General features: G+C 39.9%; 1 protein-coding gene across 3 annotated transcripts in view; it reads left to right on the forward strand.

The window, feature by feature from the left end:
* STK32C (serine/threonine kinase 32C) overlaps window positions 1–22473 on the forward strand; it is a 274747-nt gene that overhangs the window by 231977 nt on the left and 20297 nt on the right. For 2 of the 3 annotated variants that reach the window (XM_019556028.1, XM_019556029.1), the window contains exons 3-5: window positions 13628–13779; window positions 21060–21233; window positions 21924–21961. In XM_019556028.1, the coding sequence (XP_019411573.1) occupies window positions 13628–13779; window positions 21060–21233; window positions 21924–21961 (364 nt within the window). Of the gene's footprint in view, window positions 1–3345; window positions 3369–13627; window positions 13780–21059; window positions 21234–21923; window positions 21962–22473 lie in introns of those variants that run through there. The other variant, XM_019556030.1, reaches the window with a different exon arrangement.

A 22473-nucleotide genomic window follows, 5' to 3' on the forward strand; every position in this document is an offset into this window, starting at 1 on the left:
CATGCTGAATGTACTGAAATGGAGTTTCTTTTAAATCCTGACCTGCAAATGAAGGAGCAAATAGTGCAGTTAAAGAAACCATATATAGTGCTAAGAAGCTTAGTCTTTTTTTTAAGTGCGCTAATCATCTGGAAGATGTTTTACATAATGTAACACCTTCAGTAAATACTCAAATAGTATAAAATGTATTTCAAACTAAATGAATTCTCTTCTCTTAAAATCATACCTTCTCCAGACAATCAGGATTACATATAACAATAGCATTCTCACTAAATCTTATTTTTCTTCTGTATGATCCTTATTTCTTTGAAGAAATCCTTAGCTGAGATAAGAACATTTGCAAGAACATAAGGACTAGGGACAGAAGTAACCCACAAACTGGTTTAAATAAGCAAAAACTGGTTTAAACCTATAACACAAAATAAGTTCAGTCCACGTAAACTGGTTTCAAAATGGCTGAAACTGGTTTGAGATAAACCTGGTTGAATGTAGTATCAGACTTAACTGATTGAGGTCAAACAGGTTTACAGAACTTCTCTCCCAGAACCCTTCCTTGTTTAAATTAAACTAGAGTCCCCCAGCATCCCAGCATGCTCTGCAGCCCTGGGCTGAGCTGTCCTGTCTGCTGCAGTGGAGCAGGGCTGGCCCCGCCCCTCTGCTCCCTCCCCACACTGGCCAATCAGAGGGAAGGGGGTTTAGCCCAGCACCTATCTGGCCATGCAGGGGGTGGGGTGTGGCCCAGCTCTGACACACCGCATGGGCTTGGGATTCTAGTAGCAGGGAGGGGTGGCAATATGAACTGGCACTGCTCCCCCCTGCCAAATTCCTGACCCGTGGGGAGCCCTGTGGGTCAGATTGTTAGGCTCCATGGGCCACATCTGAAATGCAGAGACCAGAACTACACACAGCATTCAAGATATAGGTGCATCATGGATTTGTACAGTAACCCAGTTGTGTTTTCTGTTTGGGTTTCAATTTCCTTCTTAATGATGCCCAAGATCTTATTCACTTTTTTGGTTGTTCCTGTACATTAAAGCCCACATTTTTAGAGAACTATCTACAATGACTCAAGGACTTATTTTCTGAGGCATACAGCTAATTCAGAACCCAGTATTGTTTATGCATAATTGAGGTTATTTTTCCCCACGTGCATGACTTTGGACTTGTTCACTTGAAGTACACCTCTTATGTTTTTGCTTACTCACTTAGCTTGGTGAGATCTTTTTGCACGTTCTCTCTATCAGCTTAGGATTTGACTAAGCACAATAATTTAGTATTGTCTGCAAACTTGGAGATTTCACTGTGCACCCCCCACGTCATTCCCAGGTCATTGATGAAAATGTTGAACAAACCAGGCCAAGCACAGATCCTTGCAGGACTCCAGTGCTGACCCTCTCAATCCTGAATAGTGGCCATTTAGCCCTACCCTTTGCTTTCTTTTTTTAACTAGCTCTCAATCCATGAAAGAAACCTTCCCTTCAATCTTATGGCAACTTAGGGTTTTTCTTTTTCAAGTCTTTGATGAGGGAGCTCCAAATCCAAATATATTATGTCAACTAGATTCCCTCCTGTGCATGTACTTGTTAACTTCCTCAAAGAACTCCAGTAGATTGGTGAAGCAGGATTTCCCTTTATGTAAAACCAGGCTGACTCTTTCCCAGTGACATATTTGTCCTTGTGACTACTGATTTTATCCTTTTTTTTATAGACTCTACCAATTTTCCAGGGATGGGACTAAGACTCACTGATCTGTAGTTCCTAGAATCACCTCAAGAGCCCTTTTTAAAAGTGTGTTATGCTGTCTGCTCTCCAGTCCTCTGGCAGAGAGGCCCTTTGTAACAACAGGTCACATACTATTGTACTGCCAACAGTTCTGCAACTTTATCTTTGACTTCCTTCAGAATTCTTGGGTGAATGCCACCCAGTCCTGATGACTTACTAGTATTTAATGTATCAGTCTCTTCTAAAACTTCTTGTGTTATCATTTCAGTGCATTCCAACTTCAGACTAGCATACTAGGAAGGAATGCTCTGGTGTGTGAAATAACCAATATCTCTTACAATAAAAATGATGCAAGGAATTAATTTAGCTTCTCTGCTATAGCCCTTTCATTCTTGAGTGCACCTTTTTTGCTTTGGTCACCCAGTGCTTCCACCAATTCTCTTTCTGGTTTCCTTTTTCTTATGTATTAAAAAAGCCCTTATTGTACATTTAATAGCAAATCTTTTCCGGACCCCAGTTGTAGTCAGAAGGGATTCATAAACAACTCCAAAGATGTTTTGACAAACTGTAGGAGAAGTGGCATGAAGAGAGACACTTCTGTTTTATTTGTGGGTCCTACCCACAATATGCCCTTTCTTCTAGAAGAAAGAGTTAAAAATAACTATCCAGGAAGAAAGATAACTATTTGCTAAGAAGAGAATGAACTCCCTTTTTAACATTACAAGGGTTATTGATTCCTGTCTTTCTCCTTTACGTGGGTAAACTAACGTATGTAGCAGAATGGAGAGTTCTGGTTTCATATGAAAATGGGCAGTCAGCTGTAGATGGGAAAACAAGGCATTGTCATTGTCCAGGGTCCTTTTGAATGAGCTATAAATGGAAGATGAGAATGTGTATCTTCTCTCCTGAATGGTAAATGTAATTTCTAAACTCTTTATCCCTTTAATGGAATAAAAGTGAAGGCAGATATATACAAACCATTTGGCAACAGCTGAATATTCAGGGTTTCTGGGACTCTATTATATCTTTTATATGCCATGTCTTGAGCAAAATACTACCAGCTGATCCCTGCCTCTGTGAATCTGGCAGCATTGCACACAATTTTTCTAATGACCATATTTAACCACTGAAAAGTTTCCTTTCTGCAAAAAGGGAATGCATTTTGGATAAATGAAGACAAAATAGCCTCATCTAGATACACTGGAATAATAAATCTGAAATTAATTTTAAGATACGTAATGTTATGCTTCAACTGGTTCCCAAGTAAATGCTGTATTATTCTCCTTCCAGAGATACAACCTGTGAATTGAAAAATAGAAAAAAATAAGTGATGTGGGGGTTCAGTAGTTGATGTGTATTATGTATCTGTGGTCTCAGGGAAATCTTAAAGGTGGATTCTTACTGTATCGATGTGGGGACAACAAGGACAGTCTTGTCCTCACCGGTGATACAGTAGCTGGGGATTGAATTAGCCCGTGACATAAATTACAGCAGCATCAAAGCCCCCTCTTAATAACCATAGGAATTAAAATTATGAAAACAGTAACTAAAGTGCTGGAAAAATGTCCTCTTTTTTTCTTCAGGCACCCAATCCTACTCCCCTCACAGTAAATTGAAAGACTTCATTAGAAAGACTCCAAGGCCAGGTACAGACATTACATTTTTACTGGTATAAGTGACTGGAAACTGTTTTATACCCCTAACAGAACAGAAGTTCAGCACACATAGACTGGTTTAAAAATGGCAGAACCTGAGCTAGGATTTCCTCCCCCACCCTAACCAAAGGGCAAATGTGTGTCTAGTCGCTACCATCTAAACTACACCATTTACAGAAAACCACAAAACTTAGATTCTGCTTTAGGATTTTTGAATGTCTTTACCTAGCTCAGAGGTTAGCAGTTGTTCAGGTGGAGTGAGAAGCAAAGATTACCCCAATACATGTAGTTGACAGAATTCAAATATCACCCCCATGCCCTTAAGAGCTGGCTAAATGAAGAATATTCCCATTCACTCACATTAACATTTTCAAAAAGCCCGAGAACAAAGATTTCTAGATAGCCTGAAACTGAGATGATTTTGTATTTAGTTGGTGCAATTACATTTCATAAAACTTATTTATTATGATTACAGGGTATGAGCAGCTTTCATCATTTACTCATTTATTACACTATGGTGCTAGATTTCCTCATACAAACAAAAAACAAAGAAAATTAATGTAACAAAAATGTGCATTAAGATGTTGCGAATCCAAAACAATAATTTAGGCTTCTCTATGATGGTTGGAATAAATCTCCTCCTCCTTAAAAGGGCAATCTTAGAAAACCATGCTCTTCTATCCTAATGAGACAAACTGAAATCAAACAAATTTTTGGTGGGTGCATGTATAATTTTTATGGCTAGTACGCAGTTGGACTACATAATACAACACAACCTTGCCCATGTTATAGCACAATGATCATTCCTCTGGTTGGAGGGTTATAAGCACTTTTTTTCCCGTACGGGCAAAAAAATTATAAGGGGTCAGACTGAAATTATTTTCTTGTAACATTTATTAAAGGTCTGGCAATAAGATTACAGTCTCAGATTGTTATAGACAATATTGTGTGTTTTCTTGTACTTAAAATAATTTATTATTGTAAGTTATAAAATTCACACCAGGCAGTTGGTTTTATGGGGTTTTGTTTTTATTTTTGTTTTCCTATCAGGATTAAATTTTTTAAAGATATTCTCTGGCAGTTCTGAGCTGGTTGGAGTTTGTTTTATTTTGTTTTGTTTTTTTAAAAAATCTTCAAAGTTATTGTGTAGGGGATGGTACAGTTCACCAAGTCCTGGGGTGAGAGACCGATTCCTGTATTTATTAGTTCAAACGGAATATAAGCCTTATTTTTTACCAGGGAGGGAAATTCATTACCAGAATACATTACTAAAACATGTGGAAAATGTTTCATTGCTTGGAGTCTTTAAATCAACAGTCCTCATTCTTCCAAAAGGTAAGCTCTTATTCAGTTGCAAGTTATTGAGTTGTGTTCAGGTTAGGGTGTAGGAATGGACCCTGGTTATAAAGAGAGAAACAGCCTGAAAAATCCCAGGTATTCATCTTGGGAAGTAGGGAAGAACAAGAATATTCAAAAGCAAGTGTTTGAATATGCTGGAGAGTGGTTTGGGACAACCACATACAGGTTGTGTCTACACGAGACACTGACTGCATGGTAGCTCATTACAACTGCACAGTAGCATTGTGTAGCATGAAGCTGATGTGATGCTACTGTCCAGTAGTAACAAGGAATTTTTCAGTCAGCATCACCGAGAAGTGACTACTGCTCAGTAACTCCAGTTACTGCGCAAATATTTAGTTTGTTATACAAATGCTAAATGACTGTGCAGTAATGACTGTGCAGTCAGTGTCTCATGTAGATGTGGCCACAGTACACTTAAAAAACAAACTCTTTCCTCCTGAAGGGGTGTGTTATCAAAATTGAAAGGGTCAGATTCTCAGTTGAGATCAAGCTTTTTGTGCTAGTCAGGTAGTACAAAGGGGACAGGAATTGTCTGCGAGGCTAGGGGTAGAAATTACACATAAACTGGTACGACTGATCAGAAACTGTTTCAAATCTGATCTGTAACACAACAGAAATTCTATGCACATAAACAGTTTCCAAAATGGCCGAAACTATATTAAGATAAACCTGGATGGATATAGTATCAGACTTAACTGATTTAGGCTAAATCAGTTCTTGATCCCTTTCAGATTCAAGTTAACTCACAGTCCCCCAGCATCCCAGGATGCTTTGCACCTCCCCTGCAACCTCCCTCACCCCTCCCAGCTGAGCGGGGAGGCATGCTCTAGTGTCCCCACAGCTTCTGGCTTGGGCCACTACAGGCATGTGGCTGCAATTCCAGACTCAAAAGTGAATGTCTGTTCACTTGCTTCTTGGTTCAGTCCACACAGTTTAGATTAACCTGCAAAGACTGAATCAATTCAGACTCTGGCCTTTTGCCTGTCTGTACTTAGCCCAATAGATTTTATGCTTGCATAGGAGTTGAGTTAGGGGCAAAACTGGAGTTATGGTTCAGAGAAATGCTTCATTGAAGACAAGCCCTCTGAAAGTTAAACTTTACAAAACTAAGTATGTGTAGCTATTTAAATCCATAATATCCTTATTCAATGGGAAACATATTGACAATCAAAAGCTAATATCTATAATTTCAGATTTATGTCTCTAATTGTAATGTTTTTACTGAGCTAATGATAACCAAATATTATGTTGTCACCTTCCTGCTGAAATATGTCCTTGATGATTTTATATTATGTGCCATTAGCACTTGGCACATGGTATTTTGAAAGTGTAAAATAATGTAATGTCTTAATCTACATCTTTGCTTTTTCCCCCAATGTATGAAGTTCATTCCATTTGTTTGCTTCAGATGTCATATGAGTGTTCTCTTTCTAGTGAGTCATGTGAAATCACCTTGAGGTCAGTCTCAGTCTCTTGTTCCAGATAAGGAACTGTATGAATGAACTTCCTTTTTTTTTGTGGAAAATATGTGCACTGCATTGTAATCAGAAGTATGTCTGATAATTAAAGGAGGACAGACATAATTATACCAGATGTAGAATTTTCATTAGCTCATTTAAAAATAGTTACCTTGATAATTAAAGTTTCATTATATGCAGAAGAATCATAGGGAAATATTTGAAAGGAAAAATTAGCTAGGAAACACAGTCAAGCCCACTGGTTTTGCATTGTTCAGAAGCACTGGGGGAAATGTAACAAATTAATCTCTTGATACAAGAAATTGCTGCCATCATATCTGTTGTTAGAAAAACATATCTAGGCCAAGAAGTCATGACTCTTGGTCAGGCAATAATAGATTTAACGGCTAATTTAACATTTTACACTGATGGAATTTCTAGGTCATGGACTTGTCTAATGTGTGAAGGCTGTTGCATGCATGAAGCTCCTTACTTTAAAACCACTGTCTCAGAAGCCTGTGGTGTATAATACTCCCACTGAAGTCAATGGGGCGCTGCATGTGGGGCAGGTTATATGCAATAATTTAAGATAAGATCAGTCTCTTATAGCTTAAGTCTTCTTTAAATTTATATTGCTGTTTATGAATATTTGGGTGTTTCTGTACTTCCCATCAAGATCAGTGTTCTAATATAAAAATTACCTTTTTGTACTTCCAGAATTTTTATTTCTTTTGAAAAAGCTTCCACTGAATCCAACACTGGAATTGTAGATGCACACATTGTTGCAATCAACTGCTGTTATACAGCTTGATCTGAGACCTACACTATGAATAGGGACCTACCTAAATCACAGTTTCCCGGATTTCGTAGAAACCATAAAAAACAGCGTTTTCCATTATCATGGGGAAAACTTGCATTGGGTTCAACCAAAAAAAACAAATCAGAGTAAGGTAAACAGAGAGGGAACCCGTTGCCAATCAGCAGCTAGGATCAGGGCAAAAAAAATGGTAGTGATGTAGACTGTGTGAAGGCACCTGTAAGGGAAAGAGAGAGGGGCAGGACAAAAGCCCCGAGAAATTTGAACAAGAAGCACTCACCTTAGGTGCTGAGAGAAACCTAGCTGGAGCGGTGAGTGTGCCGCCACATTTTTGTAGAGTGTTCTTCCTTCAGATTCATGGAGGGAGCACGAGAAAAGTATTTGTGGCCCCTGAGAGGGGCAGCCTGGAGAGAACTGCAGCCAGCAGAGCAGAGGGATGCCAGAGGTCCTCTCCGCTGACAGTGTCCTACAGACAACCTCAAGGGAAGCAAGCCAGCCCACTGTCACTGGCCAAGGTGGTCTGAGGACCACTGAAAGAACTCAGGATGCGCCATACGAAGGAGCCACTCAAGGACCACCAGGGAGAGACTGAAGCAGTGGATACAGGAATCAGAAGCTGGCAGAAGCAAGGGAAAGCAGGACAGCAACCAACATGTGTGGGTCTGAGAGTCAAGGGCAATGCCTCTGACTTTTTGCTCTCTTCCTTTTTTCTTTTTCCCCTCATTTGGTAGGGGTTGTGCTCCCCTCAATGTGCCAGCAAGGCAGCAAGAAGGAAAGCATTAATCCTGACCCTGAGGAGCTGAGGCAGGATAGGAATCCTAGTAAAATTGATTTTGAGCTGACTGATCCATGAATCAAGGAGGAATTAATTTCAGTTAATTGACCCATGAACACGTAAAGAACTGAGGTAATTTGATTGACCCAGGAACTGGGAAGGAATTGATTTCATACTTTTTTTTTTGATTAATTGATGGATCCTGTGTGGGCTGATTTAGTTGGAGTGACCCAGGAATCTGGAATGAACTGATTTCGATTTGATTGTCTAATGGACCCTTAATAGGCTGATTGAGATTAATTAGCCCAGGAACAGGAAATGACTTGATGTATCACAGACTCTGAATGTGCTTATTAATTGAGGGACCTTGGAGCCTGTAAGGAATTGATTTAAGGATGGACTCAGAAATCCCAGATGAAGGAGCCTAACTCATAAACCTTATTCATTAAACAATAACAGCCAGCAGTATCTTCAGCCAACACAAGATCCAGTGTCATTCTGGATGTGGTTAGGGTGGGCTGAAAGGGGAGGAGTTGAAGACTCCTAAGATGATGTGGGATGATGACTTGGAGGTGTTTTTTAAGACATTTGAGTGGGCCGTGGTAACTTCCAAACTGGATAGGACCAGATGGGCTGGACACTTAGGAGTTTTCCTCATTGGCCAATCCCAGGCATCATACTGTTTGATGTCCAGGATCAACACGCAGAATTACGATAAAGTTAAAGATGAAATTGTAAAGTGGTCTGACATCACACCCTAGAGGTATCGGCAGATATCCTGGATGAAGAAGGAGGACAAATCCCCAAGAGTCCTATTACAGAACCTGGCCAATGTCATGGAGAAATAGTTAAAGCCTGCAGTTACCTCCAAAGAGGAGGTATGTGACCAGATTCCTTTGGACCAGTTCTTGTCTGACCTAGAGATAAAAAACCCAGAAATAGGTTAAGTGCTACCTCCCGAACATGTCAGCAGAGGCTTTACTACTGGTGGAAGATTTCGATAGTGCGCAAAGGGAGTTACCATAAGATAAAGGCCTCAGGGCAGGAGGGACCAACAGCCTCCGAGATTTATAGTAAAGAGGGCAGCAGGAGATGAAAGAACTGCAGAGATCTCCAACCCCAGGCCTCATCTGTGGGAGGATGGGACACATCACCCAAAACTGCTCCAATGTCCAACAGACATATTCCTGGCCCCGTGAGTTCAGGATGAAGCTGAAGGGGAATAAAACCACCACATGAGAGAGGTCACAAGTGGAAATGATGGACAGTAGCCTTGGAAAAATGACAAGTTGAAGATACTGAGGAAAAACCTACAGTCACGGTGAAGATGGCAGGGCAAATGTTCACAGCTGTTGTGGACACCAGACATGCCCAGACCTTGGTGTGGACAGATGTAGTGCCTTGGGGTCAGTCCCTTAACAGCATAGCAGTAAGGATGATCTGCATGCATGGGAGGGCCTTGACATATACCTGGAAGAGGGTCTGGGTGAAAGTGCAAAGAAATGCCAGTAGGGCTCACTCCAGACTTGCCCTACCTGATGGTCCTGGGAAGGGGCTGGCCAGAAATATACAACATCCTAGATACAATTTGAACCCAACCTGCGGGCAGTGTAAGGCTGCTTAGGGAAGAAAAAGAAAGGGAGGCAGAAAGCATCCTGCACTTAGAGGGCTTGGCCAGCAGCACCCAATTTAGAGAAACCCAAAGAGAGGGAGAAGCCTTCCAAGCCATAGCTGAGATGTATTTGGCATATTAGGACCACTAGGCAATCCACTCTGATCTCTGCAATCAGCTACCTTGGTGTGAGATTAGAAAGGGAGTCTAGTATAGGATCAAACAGGGTGGAGGGGAAGGCAAAGAGATAGCCAGATAATGGTGCACCGGCCATTTAGGGTACCCCTGGTGCAGTTGGCACATAAGAATCTTTTGCAGGGACATTTGGGTAAGGTGAAGACAGGTCCATCTCTTTCACTGGTGTTTTTGGCCTCATATGTATGAGGAGACTGACCAGTTTTGTAAGGTGTGTGCCATGTGTCAAAGGGTAAGCCTCAGAAATCCTCCTAAGGCCTCATTACAGGTGATTCCTATCATCGCTGACCCCTTCTCATGCATTGCCCTGGATGTAGGAGGCCCTTTCTTGAAAAGCTCAGCCAGGTATCCTGCTGGTGATGATAGACTACGCTACCTAGTATTCTGAAGCTGTACCTCTGAGAACGGTCACAGGATCAAAGGTAGCAAAGGAACTTATGAAATGGATTGCAAAGGTGGGGATTTCCCAGGAGAGAGTTATTGATCAGGGGTCCAATTTTACATCTCATGTCTTAAGGATTGTGTGTCAAATTTTAAAGATCCCAGTTTATCATCTTTAGATTAATGGTTTGGTTGAATGCTCTAATGGTACATTAAAAAACATGCTGCGCTGCTGTGCCCACAGGCTCCTTGGAGATGGGACCTTTTAGTACCACCATGACTCTTCATGGTAAGGCTTGTCTTTGGGATACACACCCTTTGAACTAATGTATGGACACCGCCACTGCAGTTTAATGGATCTAGTGAGGGAGGGAAGGGATGCTGAAGAAGAGCCTCATAGAGAGCCCTCCGGTTATGTACACTCTGAGACAAAGATTGTGGGCAGCTGGAAAGGTAGCTCAAGACAACCTGGGAAGCTGAAGAACAACCAAACAGTGGCAAGGGTGCCGTCAGGAAATGCCTGTTAAATTGGCTGTCTATGCCACAAGCAGGCCACAAAAAACCTGTTTTCTTGCCATGACTTAGGTCCATAACTATGGGGTCCTGGGTCCATTAATAGGGTTCTTAGATGCTATAAGTACCATATTTTCTTGCATAGATGCACATCTTTTTTTTCCAAAATCAGTTGCTGGAATAAGGGTGCCTGTTTTTAGAGGCACTATTGTAAGCATGTGGGGCTCCCTTGCTGGTGACTCCTGAGTGCTCACTTCACTGCCTCTGGGCAGCATTACTTTCCCTTTCCCCTAGAACAGGTCCATGCTGCAGAAGATGCTAATAACTCCCTAGGAACCTCTGCCCCAGCAGCCAGGATTTGGCTTTGCTGTATATCTAAATTACAGCTGAGCCCTGGGTTTCAGGGCAGAAGCTCCTGCTAAGTCAGCTAGGTGGATTCTCAACTGATCTGGCAGGTACTGCTGACTGCCACCCAGCCCAGCTTGAGAAGAGGAAGGTACTGGGCAATGTGACTCAACCAGCAGTACCTGCAGCATCTTGTGGGTTGGAGTGGGGGTAACAGAGCAGCACAATTTTTTTTTCTCCCTCTTACTGCAGCTACTTCTGTTTTCCCTGGGCAGGAAAAAAAACATACTACTGTGTTCAAGGAAAAATCTTTTTCTTAGTCTGACTTTGAAAAACAAGGTGTGCATTTTATTTATGCTGTTTGCAAGAATATACACTATTTCAAACAATGACTACGAGTAATAAAATTCATTGGAAAGAAACTATGGACTGGAATGGACTTTGGAGGTCAGCACATGTTCCAAATAATATTAAGTAACTGAATGCATTCTACACAAGAGGAAGTATCAGTGTTAGACAAAGGGAGAAAAAACATAAAAACACAAGAATACTTTTCACGAAAATATATTTCCATTCTGAAAGTAGCCTGCGCCTCACAACTGTTATCCAAGTGCATTAAAAATCATAACGTAAACCACTTGAACCTACTTTTTTTTCACCTTTGAGGTGTGAGAGCTTGAATGTACATTGAAGTGTGTACATTTTTTTAAAAAGAGTGCAAACTGTTTAATTATGTTGAATTTGTCTGGTAGCTAAATTCTGGTGCCTAGGGCAGAGCCTGACATCAACACTACTTTTATAGAATTAAAGGAGACTTGTTTTTAGTACATAAACAATATAATGGCAATGCACTTTTAAATCTTTTCTTCTGATAATAGGAACCTAATTGTTTTGCCATTAAGAAACATGAGAAATACGTTGAATGCTCTTCTAGAACATAAGAAACAGAATGCTACCTATACATGCTGTAGTAGTGGTGTAAGTATCCTTGTAGCCATGGTGGTGAAGGGAAAGTGCAAGCAGCAATATTTATTTGATATCTTTTTTTTTTTTAACCAACTGCATAGTTCAGAGAAATGTTAGACTGACTTCCAGGCACCAAGTGCTGAGGAAGGCCATTTTGTGCTTGAAAGCTTATTTAATGTCTCTCCCAACTATAAAGTTGCCCAATTAAAAAAATAATTTGCCTCTTATAAATTCTGTGACAGGTTGAAACCACACTGTCCACAGTTCATGTGGGATGCAGAATACAGTTAATATTAAGAAAGAAATTTAGGAATAAGATGAAGCCCATCTGTTTAAACTCAAAGGCAATATAGACAAAAGCTGTCTGATATGCTAACATCTTCAGTCAAAGGGTTTAATCTTAGGGTGAGCTTGCAGATGTAAATCCCCTCCTCTCCCCCCAAAATGGCACTTTAAACTCGGCACATTCCTGCTCCGAGCCCCACCCATGCCCAGAAGAGGTTGTGCATTACTTCAGTCTGGCTCACCCAACATCTGTAAAGATCACTTTAGTGAAGCTTGTTTTTGTGCTTTTATCTAATAGCTGATTGATTTAGCTAAAAGCACCAAACAGCCCCAGTGAAGCACCCAATCTTTATAGATGCTACAGAGCTGGGTTCCAGCTGCTTTTTCCAGTAAAGCATGTTTTGGGTTTTTTTTTAACATCTGCAAGCAGCCAGGGTGACCATATGGGACAATGTGAAATCCAGGAAACTACGCACCTCCCTCCCCTCCTCCCTGCCCCCTTGCTGCAGGCAGAGGTTGGGGTAGGACACCAGCGGGAACTAAGGAGTCAATGGCCCATTTAGGACCCATTTTTCTTTACTTCACAGGTGTTAACAACTCCTTTTTCAATGGCCATTTCACTAATCAGGATAACCTATTAGGGCAATGTTTCTGTCTGCTAGGGCTTCCTATTTCACAACTCATGCCCAGGACTCTCATTTTAATTTTTACTGGCCAGCTGAGACTGGCTTCTGAAATCCTCGACTTTCCTGGCCAAAAGGAAAAACAAGCTCCAAAAGTTCAAGGCTTTTACTTTACTGGGCATCAGAATGTATCAATTTAATCAATGTACTCATTTAACTCTTGCTGAACAGGAGGATGTCTGCTCTCCATATTATTTTTTTCCATCTTATCATCAGCTCTACTTTATTTGCAATGTACCTTGATTTTTAATTAATCATTTGAATCTTTGTCGGCTCTCTGGAAATGCTAAGCTGTTCAGCCCTGGGAAGTGAAAGAACTTCTAAACTAAAAAGAGACACTAGTGAAGGGAGGGCATTTACCATGGGTGCTTAAAACAAAATTGGCTCCATTCATAATTGCAACCTTTGGATAACAGGGCAGTATTCTTACTAAATGTTTCTGCTGAGGAAAAAGTACATGCCTATCCCAGAAGTACATCACCTGCAGGGCACCAGCCACATGGCTGCGTGGAGAGTGCCTAGTTACCTTACATAATAACAGAATGTGAATGTGTAAAATTTTGAATGTCCCAGAGGTCAGGGAGGTTTGGATGTGTGATGGTGGCTTGCCCTATTATCAAGATGAATGGTTTAAAGAATTCTGGGTCCAGTGCAGAATTTAAGCCCCTTCTAAAGTTCACAAGGCATTTAGATCCAGAACTTCCCACAGGCCTATGTCTAAGGAATACTTGAATTAACAATGTCTTATATAACAAGGTGTCTTTACTTCCTTTGAATTCTGCACATTCGTGAGTCCAAGAAGTTTCAGTGAGATAAAAGAGCAAGTAAAATATCTAACAATATTTTTTTATGATTCTAGGTTTGTATTGTGCAGAAGAGAGACACTGAGAAGATGTATGCCATGAAGTACATGAACAAACAGCAATGCATTGAAAGAGATGAAGTTCGAAATGTGTTTAGGGAACTAGAGATCCTGCAGGAAATTGAACACGTATTCTTGGTGAATCTCTGGTAAATATCTTCTGTGATGTACACTTTTTTGATGACTGTATGAATTCATGTGCATTTTGCTGTGACACTCAGCTGTCGGTTGTCGTGCTTTTCCCAAGAGGACATGTAAGGAAATCCAGCGAGATAGCTCTATCCCCTCAGTGATTGCTGTCTTAGGAGAAAATTCAGGAAATCTGTCTTAAGAGGTTTGATTGTTAAGTTCATTTTAAAATGCATTTCATGTTGTATCTTACAAGATTGAGATTTTTTTTAAATTAGTAAGTTTTCTTTCAAATCTTCCATAATCAGGTCATTGCTTAGCGACCACTTTTCAAGTTAAATTTAAAATAATCTAAGGTAATAATAATCTAAGGTAAAGCATGTTAGGGTGCAGTTTAGAAAATAAGCTTGAAGTTAAACACCTCAAGTGGTAAGATTTAATTAAACAGATAGTTACACTTACATGAGGACACTGATGACTCTGACACTCTCTGGTGAATTATATGTGATAAACTAGGTTTGCTCAAGTGACAAAGTACATACATTTTAAGAAAAGCATCCAGACAAAGCTGCATTTCAAAAGATTTATGGGGTAAAACTATTTGTGTGTTCTAGGGACATCACAGCAAAAAAAAAAAAAAAAAAAAAGTGAAATCATTACCACTTGTTCAGCAAACTGGTATTTTCATAATCTTTACCAATGGCCACACCATCAAGTTAGAACTGCTCGTAGTAGTGACAAATTCCAAATTTAAAACTACGTTCAGCTCACATTCTCCTTTTGAAACATGATAGCAGTCTATTTGAATTGCCAGATGTACAGCATTTATTATTGAAAGCCACACTGTAAACATAAAATATTACGATGCCTTCAATTCGGCAATTAAAAGTGCATTCTTGTATTACTCTGACTTATTTGCATTATTAAGTTTTATGGAACTCAAATTTATTTGCAGATTATAGAAAATGATGCATTAAATGGCAAAGGTTTACAAATTCCTTTGGGATGAGTATGGTACGAGTATGATAGTGGTGATGTTTATTTGAAGCATATCTGTGTTGATATTGCTTTTCTACCGCCTTTTACATGATTCTGTCCTTCATCCAAGCTCTCCAAGCTACTCCTGCTGAAACTTTTGTCTGTCCACCACACTCAGACAGACCATAGCCTGTTTTTCAGGGATCAGTAGGGCTATCGTCTTTGCACTTTAGTCCCAGAAGCTGAATTAAAATTTTGCATGTTCAGAGATTTAGGCTTATGAGTACATTTGGACATTAGTGCTTGTAAGATTCATTGTCAGGCAGGGTACAAAAACAAGACCATGCTATCAAAGCATTTTAAAGAGAGCATTAGAAAGGAGTAAAGCAGGTTGCTGGAAGATCTCGGGGACCAACTGATGAATCCGCAGCTCTTACTTGTAGATAGTGGGGAAGATCGCATCCATGGCTGAGTGCTAGAAAGGAACTGGACCTGTTGGGAGTTTGTAAGGCAGTGAGAGCAAGAGTACCATACTGGGACAGGGGATGAATAGGTAAAAGGAGAGTGGTATCTTTATACAGCCTAAACATTGATATCGGTTTGCTTAACTTCTGCCTTGCAGTTATTTTTTCCAGGTGGCTTCACACATTTTGTTGTTGCTCACAGTATATTCTTTCAAATGATGAAATATCTTTGTCTAAAACCACTGTTTCTACAACTGCAATTTGGGGAGTATGATGAAAACTGGTAGCCAATATTTCCAGTCCAGCAGTTTTCCAAATTACATTCACACAATTGCATCTCTTAATAACAGCAGAAATGTATATGTGATGGCAAAATAAAGACCACATTCACTTTGAAAGCAATGGGTGGACAAAAATGACATGACATGTCAAAAACAAATGAAGCACATTAGTAATACACATTGTTTTCCCTTGACAGGATATTTACTTTTTGTCATTAAATATGTACATTAGCCTAAAATCAGTCCCTCTTGATAGTTGTTGACCTGACACACAACAGGATTAAGTATGTAGGGATGTAGAATGGGAAGAGGCTTCCTGGACCTAGACAGTCAGTCTTAAAAATTTCCCACATCAAACCCCTAGACACTACAACTGTAAGGCATACAAAGCAATAACAACAAGAACACCCTACAATGCACCAAAAAGAAAGGGAGACAAAAGCAATGTCAGTGCCGTACTGCTGAAATGGATGGGTTAATAGAGAAATGATGGGTTAATATTGGATTCAGCATGATTAACAGATGTTTCCCTTAGAGAAGATTCATATAGCTAATAGCAGGACAGGCAGAATCAGCACTGATAGAATTGCTGGGAACATTTGTATCAAAATAATTTTTTTCACTAGCCAGTGCTAGCACTTTGGACATGTTAATATTTTTTCCTGAAATTCTAACAATAAAAAAACAAAATTATGAAGTCAAGGAATAATGTCTTAGGTAGTAGACTGAAGAAGTCAAGACAATTGCTATGAACTGCAGATTTTCAAATTGCTGTGCTGTAGTCATTAAGAAGATGGCAGAAGTCAGGTTTGCACCTTAAAAACTAACTAAATCATAGAATCATATACCATAAGCTTTCATGACCTCTCACTTCATTGGATGCTATGAAGGACATGCACAGAGCAATGTATAAAACAGAGAAAATGATTTGAGTACAAAAGCTCTCTCCATTGTATACACTGGTCTATGTATGTGTTTTCACAGCACGTGTTAAAGGAGATTGGGCTTATGAAAGCTTATGCTATATACATAGCTCTGATTTAGTTAGTCTATAGGATGCAAATCTACCCTGCAGAATTTCTGTTGGACTTCAGACTTACATGGCTAACTACCTCTCTCTGCTCATTAAAGAAAATCTAGTAAGGTGTACATTTCCTCCTAGGACATACTTAGATTAATAGCAATTCATGATTCATCAGTTTCTCTAAGAAAAACTGCAGCCAAATATAACCATTGAAAATGCCTTTAGGGTACGTCCAAAGTATGGTAAGCTTTTGACAGGAGTAAATTGTTACAGGTTTTATAAGACCATTCTGTTTTTGCAAAAAACAAAGCTCCTTTTTCTGTTCTTTTATGTGTTAATTTGGCACATATGTTCACTTACTATATTTACTTGACTACAAAATGAGGTGTGTCCCCTACCCCCCAAATCAGCATGGGGAAAAAGCCCCTCATCTTATATTCCTGTTCAAGGAAACTTCCTTAAATACATTGTCTATCATTAAATTGCTGCCAAAGGCAGCATGTGCTCAGTAATGGAAACCAGCTATGAAGTTGATTAAATACAGCCAACACTGAGCATGGCTATAAAACACACAGCCTGTATAGGACAAACACCTTTTTATTTGTGTGAGTCTGGTCCTTAAATACACACAGGCAGTTGGTCCGCATGGAGGGAACTGGCACCAGGCAGGAGGGGCAAAGCCAGCCCTTACATCTTTCACTTGGTACCAAAAATGCATGATCTTAACTAAAAGGCTGAGATGCTGATGAGAACCTACCACAAAGACAGCCTAGTGCAGCCTATTTGAATAAGATATATGGTAGTGCCCCTTGCATGCAATCTCCTTCAGCACGGACTCTTTTTCAAGTAATGGTGAGCCACTGCATTGACTATTTTTTAACTTTCTCTTTACTCTGACAGCTGAGATATGCCTTTCATTCCCATTTCCAATAATTCGTTTCTTCTCCAGCCTTAAATGTCTGGCAAACATCACTAAATAAAGTCCCAAACACTTCACCCAGAATCCCTCTCTCACCCCCTCTCAGCCTGTCACATATGATTAGTGTGAAGCCATGAGGTGGAGCCAGACAAAGGTGCCCTGCACCTCACATTTTTGGAGGATCCCAGGACACCCAGTCCCAGTCGTAAGTGGGGAGGGCTAATTAGCAGATGGATCCTTTGGAGGGAGTGTATCTGAAGTATGCAGACATACTGAGCAGAGCTGAGCTGGGGTCCAGCCCAGTGAACTATCTAGTAAATTAGGAGCCTTTAGGCTAATATCATGCATAGTTTGTACTATACATAAAGTAGGTACAAAGTGCTGCTTAAATGTATGTTTATGGAGTACCTGTGCTAAAACTTGCAGCAGTTTCAAAAAAGGTAAAATGCTTTAATTCTGGATGAACTAAGTCTATAGGTACCTGTATGCAAATTACCACAGATATGTTTATTTCAAGATAAGTGTTTTCAGATTTGCCTCTCACTTCTATGTGCTCAGGGAGAGCAAGGTCTGATAGTAAGATGGGGCTGGAAAGAGCTGCAGGAGGAAGAAGCTGGGGGGTCAGAGGGCAAGGGGGCTCATCTGACTCTCCAGATTTATTTTCCCTGTTGTAGCAGTGGGAAGGGGACAAACTGAAAGTGAACCTATAATAATTAGATTTTATACCTGGAAAATTATAATAAATGCATAAATGTCACTCAAAGAACCTTGTCTGCCTATGTCCTTAGACCAACACAGCTACAACCTACACACCTGTAAATGTTCTGTATACGGAATCTAATTATGGGGGTCATGTTATATTCAAGTAAATACAGTACTTCATTTTCAAAATATTCTGAGAAATTTCAGTTGTGAAACATTGAGATAAACCTACATTGAGGAAAAGTCTGAAGTTGAAATGAGGCTCTTGAGAAGAGTTCTGAAGTATCCTTAATGAGATGAGTCATTTCTGAAAGGTAATTGGGAACTGTGCAGCACTGGGTGAGTGGTTTGACTTAACAATAATTTTTACAATACACATAATAAGTACAGTAATGAAACCATGGACTAGATTTTGAATATCTGCTTTACAGTTTCACAGCATGACTGGGTACTATCAATGTGATGTGGTTGTGGAAAAAACTAATACAATTCCAGGTTGTATCAATAAATGTATTTACATCACAGATTGGGAAGTATTAATGTCATCATACAAGGAACTGGTAAGCCCTCATCTGGAATACAGGATAATATAGGGTAAAGTTCTGGTCACTCACTTCAAGCCAGATCAGTTCAAACTGGAACAGAGAATGTGTGTTACCTAGGTTGTTCAGAGGAACAAAGTGCCTGTCATATGAGAGGGGCTGAAAGAGCTTGACTTGCTTAGTGTAGTGTGATGAAGGCTGAGAGGGAATATGGTTGCTCAGTATAAATACATCTGGGAACAAACATTAGAGAGAGAAGTTTTATATAAGTGCAGAAGAATATACCCTAAATTGGCCGTGAATACATTTAGACCAGAAATAAGAAGGTTTCTAACCCCTGGAGAATGAAATTCTGTAACATCCTTCCAATGAAAGTAGTGGGAGAAAAAACCTTGGTGAACTTTAATGCAGATCTTTATAAATCCATAGGCAGGATTACGTGTTTTCCTGCAAAAAGAAGAGCCCGGGCTCACTGTTCCAAGAGGTCTCTTCATGCCTTATACCCTGTGTTCCTAAAATCTAACCATTCTGCACTTAGTTTCAGGTGCTTTTTAGATAATTTACTTGATGGTACCCACAAAAGAGATCAGGGTCTATCCTGCACAATGCTAGCCTTAAAGAAGAGCCAATTAATTGTGCTGCTCTGGTTACCTTTATCCAGCCCTGCATTGTGCAGTATACACATAACCTAAAGGCTTGCTTTTCAGACCTAGGCACCCACAATTTCAAAAGGAGGTGAGCTGTGGAAACGCAAAATGATCTAAACAGCACTTGCAAATAAAAGCGTGGATGCAAAGGTTCATCCACAGTTATTTCTGCTGGCAAAAGCATGGATATACGATCCAAGAGATCAGAGTAAGGTCAAGCAGAAAATTAGACCCTAGAAACCTTATGTTATTTTCAGCTAAGTAAATATGGAGCCTCACTTTGGGTGGTGCTTAGTTCCTCCCATAATATGCTAAATGCACTTAAATAACTCTCCATTCCCACTGAGCACGTCCTAACATTAGCCCTTTGCTTGTTTTTACTTGGAGATATATGTACATTGGAAGGTTTAAAAAAAATAGTAACAGGTATTGGTAACATCTGATGGCATTTGCCCTCAAGCTGCCCTGGGGTAGGCTGTGTGAGGTTCTATTCATACGTGATGTGTGGGGGAGTCACAGAGGGCATGTGACCTCCCCCCCGATGTCTGCACTGATGGCAGATGGGCTGCAGCCCAGCTGGAGCCAAGGCCCATGGGCGGCAGCAGTGGTGCAACTTCTGCATTAACAGAGAGGCATGGGGCTACAGCTCAGCCAGAGCCAGTGTCCAGCAGTGGTGGGGGTGGCAGTGGCATCGAGTTGTATCCCTCCATTGTCAACGCTTACGCATCATTTATGGTTCCATTGGCACCCATGGATTTGCATATTGTATAACACAAGGACAGTCTGGCCAACTGGGTAGGACACATTCTGTAAGCAACACCCCACAGACATAACAAAGGAAGGGTGGGCATCGAAAAGTCTTTACAAAATCTAGGTGCCCTCTCAATGTTGGACTAACAGTGAAAATATTAGTGATATAACTCTGAAGGCTCAAAAGCTACACTTATAACAGCTTTTCCCAGTTTATGGCTTGTTTTGTACCCAAGAACCAACACAGCCATGAGCTGTATGGACAAACCTTTGAGGAGGTTCAGCAAAATACTGAGTCTATGAGGTCTGTATCACTCCTGCACTTGGGCAGTTCTCCTCTGGCTATCATAGATCCTTCACTGTCTCCAGAGGTTACTAGAATGGTGGAGAGAAGCCAGGTCAAGGAAAAAGAATTACCATTAATGCTGGCCTTGTGTTATATAATAAAGGAGAGAATTGCTCTGGGTAACCTACTCAATATCAGCAGCTCATTAGAACTAATGGCACAGAGCTTCATCAGATAATTATGTTTGGCCTGCAGCTCATTATTCCAATGCAGTATTGATTATATTAGGAAGAAAGTTATTTAAAATATAGAAGTCAAATAAAAGCTTTAGATATAGTAATGGACAGTACAAGTGGAATGAATTTAATTAGGATTGTTGCTCCATTGAAATGTTGCATGGAAAGACACGTAACAGCTACAAAATGAGGATGACATCCAACAGATGAATTCACCCACACGTAATGTACCAATCTTGGGTTAAAAAACGAAACAGTATCTTGAATCATGCGTGCATAATTAAAACAATGTAAATATTGATGCTGGCATATGTTTGTAACATTACTTGGGCAAATGCAAGGTTTGTGGTTGTTATTATTTCACAGGTGCTGTATAATTGTGGGGGGGACACCAAAAACTTTTCCTTCATTTTGTAGCACCCGTGGAAGTTGCAGGGTGATATACTGTTAACTCACCTTTGTTTTCTGTAGGTACTCATTTCAGGATGAAGAGGACATGTTTATGGTAGTAGATTTACTCCTAGGTGGTGATTTACGATATCATCTTCAGCAAAATGTTCAGTTTACAGAGGAAACAGTGAAACTTTATATCTGCGAGATGGCACTAGCTCTAGATTATCTACGAAGTCAGCATATTATTCACAGGTACAGCAAAATCTGTTACTCTCAGCTGTTGAAAACCGTGCTTTTAAATAAACCGGTACAGATAACTGAGATTGTCAGGATCATTAGACAGGGCAGGGCCATATCCTCACCTGGTATAAACTGGTGTAGCTTCACTGGGGTCTACATTTAAGTTTAAGGGGAATTTGTCCCTGTTAGATTATAGTGTAACAAGAATCTCAACATCATAAGCATTTGTTATTCAGAGACCAATTTCTATTTAAAATGAACCTGGCTATACCATCTGCTGGACAAAAAGGGATTTTGCCCTCATTTGTACTGGGTGTAAAATTTGGAGTTGCTCTATTGCTAACAATCGGCATCACTTAAATTTACGTCAGTGTAAATAAGATCCATATGGACAAGTATTTGGGTGAGTTCTCAAGAATTATTCACAATGATCTTTCAAGTATTAATTCTTGGAGAAGGTTTGGATAAACAAGGTCTAAAAGTTTTGTTCCAGCCCTTCCACTTGATTAAACAAAAAGTATTTATCTAATCAATATAAGAGAGGTGGTGCATGCTATGAATGTTTTCTTTCAGGCTAGGTTATTTTGTTCTATATTCTTCTACACTAATTATTGAGTCACAAGCAATAGTTCTGTTTTTCCTTTGAGTTGCTTCTTCCATGAGCTATGAGTTGATCTTACATATAACTTTTTTATTTTCCAGAGATGTAAAACCAGACAACATTCTCCTTGATGAACAAGGTGAGAACAAACAAAATCTGTCTAGCTCTATAGGTGTGATATTGTGCATATCGTGGGCTCTTTTAATACATGGACAAAGTATGCATATAACACCCCTGCTCTGATTTGGTAGTATTTTTATTAGTATTACTTTATATTTACACACAAGATATTCAAGACAGTAGAGAATGAAGCCCTAAATAGGTTTATTATAAATTAAGGCCATAAATTTTAAAAATATATAATCACTCTGATAAGTATGTGACTTTTTCTTCGAAGATTTTAATATTAATACCTTCAAACTCAGATGTATTACCACTGTACTGTTTTAATAAACAGTGTTCAGTATGTGTTTCCATGATAGGTTACTGAGATACCATACTTGCCTTTTCATCTTTGGAACCTTGGAGTCAAGAAAAGAAGTATGGATACTTCATGCTGAATTTTAGAAATACAACTAAAGTTACCTATCCGCTCCAGCCTTTTGGAAGTTTGTGCTCCAAATTAAAAATGGCAACAAGAGCATAAACAAA

This window comes from Crocodylus porosus, unplaced genomic scaffold, assembly GCF_001723895.1.
Source record: "Crocodylus porosus isolate Cpor-Errol unplaced genomic scaffold, CroPor_comp1, whole genome shotgun sequence".
Classification (NCBI taxonomy): domain Eukaryota; kingdom Metazoa; phylum Chordata; order Crocodylia; family Crocodylidae; genus Crocodylus; species Crocodylus porosus.